This window comes from Lycorma delicatula, chromosome 3 (genome assembly GCF_047948215.1).
Source record: "Lycorma delicatula isolate Av1 chromosome 3, ASM4794821v1, whole genome shotgun sequence".
NCBI lineage: Eukaryota > Metazoa > Arthropoda > Insecta > Hemiptera > Fulgoridae > Lycorma > Lycorma delicatula.
Window position 1 is genome coordinate 35,567,655 of NC_134457.1, and position 5,902 is coordinate 35,573,556.

Sequence of the window (5,902 nt, forward strand, 5' to 3'; positions counted from 1 at the left end):
AACTGGAGATATCCTGAGAATACTAAGGACCTATGATAATGCATAGTACTCAAATATCTTTCAATAATTAATTAATTAATTTTGTTCTGTATTTGTAATTTTATGATTAGGAAATTTTGAGAATATAGTATTATACCAGAGAATATAAGAAACAAAATAATTTCAACTGCTTCAGCAGCTAAATGAGTAAATTAAAAAAAATTTCAATTTTACTTATAAATGTTCCTAAAAGGTGAATGATCTTTAAAATATAGATATTAATTAATTTGAGTTGTTTTTCAAATTCATTGATGCACATATCAAACAAATAGCATGAAATTGACCCCCCCCTCCCACCGTTTTCTTTCTTTTGTTGTGCAAACCATCAATGGCTATTTTGAATGATAGAATTGACAAATTTATTTGAAGCATTGATTTGTTTACAGTTCCACATTAGCTGTTCTTATCTGTATGCTATGAAAGGAGAAAAGTTATGCTGTGCTGTATGGATAATGCAGTAAATATAACAGTTATAATATATTGAATAACATTAAAAGGTATGGGTTTACAAATGATTAATCAGATATCTTACAATAAAATGCAATATTTATTTAACAATTTAATTTATTAAATAATAACAGAATAATTCAACAGCTGGCCAAAGATGAGTTGATGTTGATTTTAATCTTTTTACAATTTTTTTTTTAGGTATAAAGATAAAAGTTGTGAATTTAAAAAAAAATATGTTTATGATGAAGAGGAGAAAATAGATAACATTGCAATATCGCAATTTATTTTTAATAATTAAATTAGATGTTGATTCCATGCTTGGCAGCTTCTTCTTTGTAGGCTGCTCTGTATTTACCTTCTGAGTCGTATTTCTTTTCCAATTCATTGAATTGTTCTGGTTTCTTTTCGATCAAGAACTTCATGACTTTTTCTGTACCTTCCTTTTGTTTTTCACTACATTTTGAACATTTAGTAGCCAAAGCATCAGGGAGTGATTCTGTAATAAAAAAATTAAATTAATTCAAATTTTTATTCCGTATAGAATGGAATTTTTTAATTAGACCAAAAGCAGTATATTTAATTTTTTAGAAATTTTAAATTGTAATAAGTAATGGTATAATATTGCATTTCTTCAATTGTTAATATAAAGAAATGTTCGTTTAAGAATTTTCATTAATGAAAAAGAGGAGTGAAGTGTTTTTTGATTGGTTTCTTCCCTTATCCAAATATATTTAAAAACACTAGCTTCATAAATCCACAGAAATATTTCTTATTTTAAGCTCTACCATTAACAACTTCATTTCTATTCATTTTAGGAACTTTCTTTCTTGTGAATATTATTGCTTTAATAAAAACAGTACTATTTGTTTCTGCTGAACCAAAAGGTGCTTTAGTATTGTTACAGCAATAAGAGTGATTGGAACAAAGTCTACAATTTTCCTGGCTACCATTATTGAAATCGCATTTATTAAATTGTTTCTTTCTCTATGGTATATGTTAAATAGCATCCCATTTTGTTTGTACATGTAATAAACAGAAAAACTTGTTACTTTAAATATAAAGTAAAAAATACTGCATTTAATATAAAATTTATTGTAATATGATTAAATTAATTTTTATGTTTAATGAAGCCAATCTTTACTATTAATCTATTCTCTACATTCCACTTTATTTACCATTTGTTCTAAGAGAATTAATGATAATATATTTAATATATGTGGTTTCTTGGTAGGAAATTTATATATTTTGATGTACATTTTACATCTACCATTACAAGTAATATATACTTGTAATATACACAGCTAATAAGTTCAAGTTCATTTTAAATTAACTAACATACTTCACTGACAAGTAAATCTGTTTGTAACTACAATTTCTTTAACTGATTAAACTTGAAAATTCACTACCAGTTCTTAAAACATAGTTAATTTATTTTCTTTATATTCGAACTGGCTGTGTATAATTGAAGTTTTGACAGAAGATTGTGTAGAGAATAGTCATTAATAATATAATTTCCTTTTATACGTGTATTGTTATATGTATGAGTTGTAAAAGTAATGAGCCTAATCTTTGGTTTTTGCGTATCACACTAATGTATAAAAATGATTTTTTGAAAACTCCTAAGGTAAGTTAAAACTGGAAGTTGTTTAATATTAAATAATATAACATACAATATTGGTTTACATAAAAAAATATATGTTTTTTTTTTCATTTATTTATTTTGGATTTTTTCATCTATGACACTTAGATATTTTCTTATAAAGGAGATATCGATGCAATTTATCCTGCAGAGAAAATCTGATAATTAAGAACTATAATAAACATATCAATAATTTCAAAATTTCTGACATTCTATAATTAATTAATCAATCAATTATTGATCAATTGATATTTTGATGTTAATCTGGAATAAAACCTTCCAAAATTCTTTTATTTAATAAATCCGTATGCTAAAATCAGTACACAGAGATATGACAGGTATATGTACATTATTATATGAAAAATCTTTTCTTTTTTTTTTAATAAAAAAATAAGCACTTATAAAATTATTTTAAAATATGAAAACAATGATAGAAATTAACGTAAGTTTAAGATGCTTAGTAATAATGAAAATGTGTGATTTATTAAATTGATGATTTGGTAAATGGAATCATAGGTTAATCAATAATTTGATGTATATTAATTGAATTTTTTTACTGATGATTAGTGATATTTAATGTATAATAATAGTGAACATTCCTCATGAAAAAATGGAGTTCATAAATACCTCAAAACAAAACAATTTAAAATAAATTTAAAGAAATTTTTTTTTTTTTGATAACTTGAAATTTCATACATGAGCTTTCTTCTCTTTTTAGTGACTAAGTAAATTCTTTTTTTCTTAGACATCGTTTAAGAACAGAAACTAAAATAGTATGAATAAAAAAAAAAACTTTATTTAATCCATATGTAGAAGTATTGTTTGAAATTACATTGCGGATTTTACATTACAAAGTGTGGATTTTTTTGTGATAATTAATTAAATTATATATTCATTTAATATGAAATTGAAATAAAATGTATTCGTTAATATATTTTTTTTTTTAGTTCTGAATAAAATATGAGATATTTTCATGAGAAGATTTTTATATGATAATATAAAAATTCATGGTTTGTTAGTTTGGATAATGATTTTACATTATCATAATAATTCCAATTTATTTTTTTATTATTTGTTGGTTGTATGTATATCACATAGATTTGTACATTGCGTTGTATATATAATGAATGCTATATATTTGTTTATAATTTGTAAAAAACAATATAATATATATTCATTAAAATATGTATTTATTATTTTAGTAAAAATTATTCAATTCTATTTTTTACTACCTTATACAAAGTAAAGGAAGTATTTTGGTCGCAAAAAATCTCGGTTTTCAGATTTCGACGGAAATATCCATTTTGACCATCCCTGAATCCACTTTGACTAGTTTCGTGGTGAAAAAAGTCCAAAATCCAAAAGAAATTGGATTTTTGATTTTTTTCTTAACTGTAGTAATAAGCCCTCATTGAGAGCTTTACAACTTATATATCATAAGTGGTACTTATTTTCATCGGTTCCAGAGTTATAGCCAAATAAAGTTTTAATTAATGAAATATTTGTATCTTAAAAGATGAAGGCACATCGGTTGGAATCACACTTCATTACCTTTTTTAACTTTTTTTTTATTAATATATTTAATTAAATTCTGAAAATAGAGAGGAGAATTGTCAGAACGTGTATCAATAAAAAACACCAAAATGAAGGCCAATGGTGGATTGTGCCAAATGAGGTGGTGTATCGAGAAATAGAGCCTGTTACTGATACTATGCGGAAAAAAAGAATCTCTTTCTTCGGTCATCTCATAAGGACACCGCAAACAAGACTGTCAAGAAATATCATTGAAAAGCTCTGGTTCCAAAAGCTAGAAGTAGGATGGATCAAAGAAATTAGAGAAGATATGAAAGAATTGGGAATTTCCCTGACTGACCTACAGAATAAAACTGGAAAAATTACAAAGCTAAAAGATAAAAGCATTAGATTTAAACAAAAGACAGACAAACGACAAAATACAACGAAGAGGGTGTTTACGGATGAAGAAAAGAAAGCAAGATCTGAACGGATGAAGAAATACTGGGCAGCTCGAAAGAGTAAAATAACACGCTTTTCTCAGAAAAGATCAACTAAAATTGACTTAAGTGGTCCCATGTTGGCTGTAAAAGCATAATAATAATAATATTTAATTAATAAAAAAAATTAAAAAACCTTTTTTTGTTTTTAAAATAAAAAAATTCTTACGATAAATAAGAATTCAATAATAACAATATATATATATATATATATATGAAAAAATATCAGAAGTTATTAATGAAATAAAATTTTATGTAAAGCGTACAAGGAAGTCATGTGCTGTCCACATCAAATTAATAATGAAGATTATATTCAAATTTATCTAACGGTTTTTTCAGTTTAATATTAGTTTTTAGGTAGATTTCAACAAATTAAAAATACAAATATATCACAAAAGATTTTCAAACTTAATACCTGGTCTACCACAAATCTTATAAAATTATTATTTTTTAAAAATATTTTAAGAACGAACAACAAATTTGTAATTTATGTATTTAATAAGTTACAATTTATAATTTAATTATTTTTAAAAAGAAAAATGCTATTAAAATTTAGGTAGGTTACAATAAAATGTTGATATTAATTTTTTTGAATATTTTATGTTTTAATTTTTACATAACTATTTTTTTCTACAACTTTTCTTTCATGCTTGTTGTTTAAAAGAGTATTATAATGTATCTTTAAAAAAATATATAAATACGTAAGTAATAAAAATAATATTTTTATAACAGAGATTTATGGATTACAATTTAAAAAAATATTAATTTTTAAATTTATATAATTGAAAAAAAATAATTTTTTTCTTTAATGTATAGAAATCTTATTGTAAACAAAAATAATATACAAAAAATATGGTTAATAGGTTTATAACATACCACCTTTTTAGTTTATAATTTGTTTCTATACTTTATATGAATTATTTTTAGGAGAAAAATTACAAGGTATAACAGAATAATTGGATATACAATTTTTTGTTCTTTATTAGAATGGATTGGTACTAAATTAGTTAGTATTTAACATTTAAAAAATGAGAAAAATGTATTCGAAGATTTTTACTAAGTTATACTTTTAAAAATAAAAAATTAGTGAATTATCAAACAAGTTTTATCTAAAGAAAAATTATTAATTAAATTTAAATTAAATTAATTTTATTAAATTTAAATTAATATATATTTTATAAAACTTCTATTAAAGATTTTATTCTATAAGTCAAAATTATTAATTTTTTAAATAAACTATGAGAAAGTACATACCTTTCAATTCGGTACCATCAGGAGTGCATTTGCCAGTCTCCATAAGACATGCGAAGTAGTTGGCGAAAAGTCTGTCGTTGCTGAGAATTTCATCGAGGTCAATATTATCGTATTTGGTGGTGTATTTCTTGTCAGCCGGCTTAGCGGAGACGGCGATTACTAAGAAAGAAGCAATAAGTACGAATTTCATCATCTTGAAAGTCGGTTTATTGTTGTACTGATCTATACGTTAGTTAATCGTCTTAATGCAACTGATACTGTTGACTGATTCTACCACAATTTGATCCTACATTTATATCCCAAGAAGCTTGATGGTCCTTTGACGTCATTACTCTTCTCTCCCTACCTAAAAACCACCCACCCTCAAGCATCATGTCCTGCCCCCCAAATTACAGTTTGTTATAACGCTTCTCCCTACCACTAAAAACAAAAGTTTTTCTTCTTAAAATATTGTTGATTCTGTGCCGAAATGAACTTGTCAACATGAAAGTTTACATTTTACCAGAAT

At 24.4% G+C, this 5,902-nt stretch overlaps 1 protein-coding gene across 1 annotated transcript; it reads right to left on the minus strand.

Moving 5' to 3' along the window:
* Positions 1 to 565: 565 nt before the first annotated feature.
* On the minus strand, positions 566 to 5,669 carry LOC142321493 (ejaculatory bulb-specific protein 3-like). Its single transcript, XM_075359625.1, has 2 exons — positions 5,395 to 5,669; positions 566 to 985 (listed from the first exon to the last, which is right to left on the minus strand). Exons 1-2 carry the CDS (start codon positions 5,585 to 5,587, stop codon positions 789 to 791), a joined length of 390 nt encoding a protein of 129 aa, XP_075215740.1. The 5' UTR covers positions 5,588 to 5,669; the 3' UTR covers positions 566 to 788.
* Positions 5,670 to 5,902: the final 233 nt, after the last annotated feature.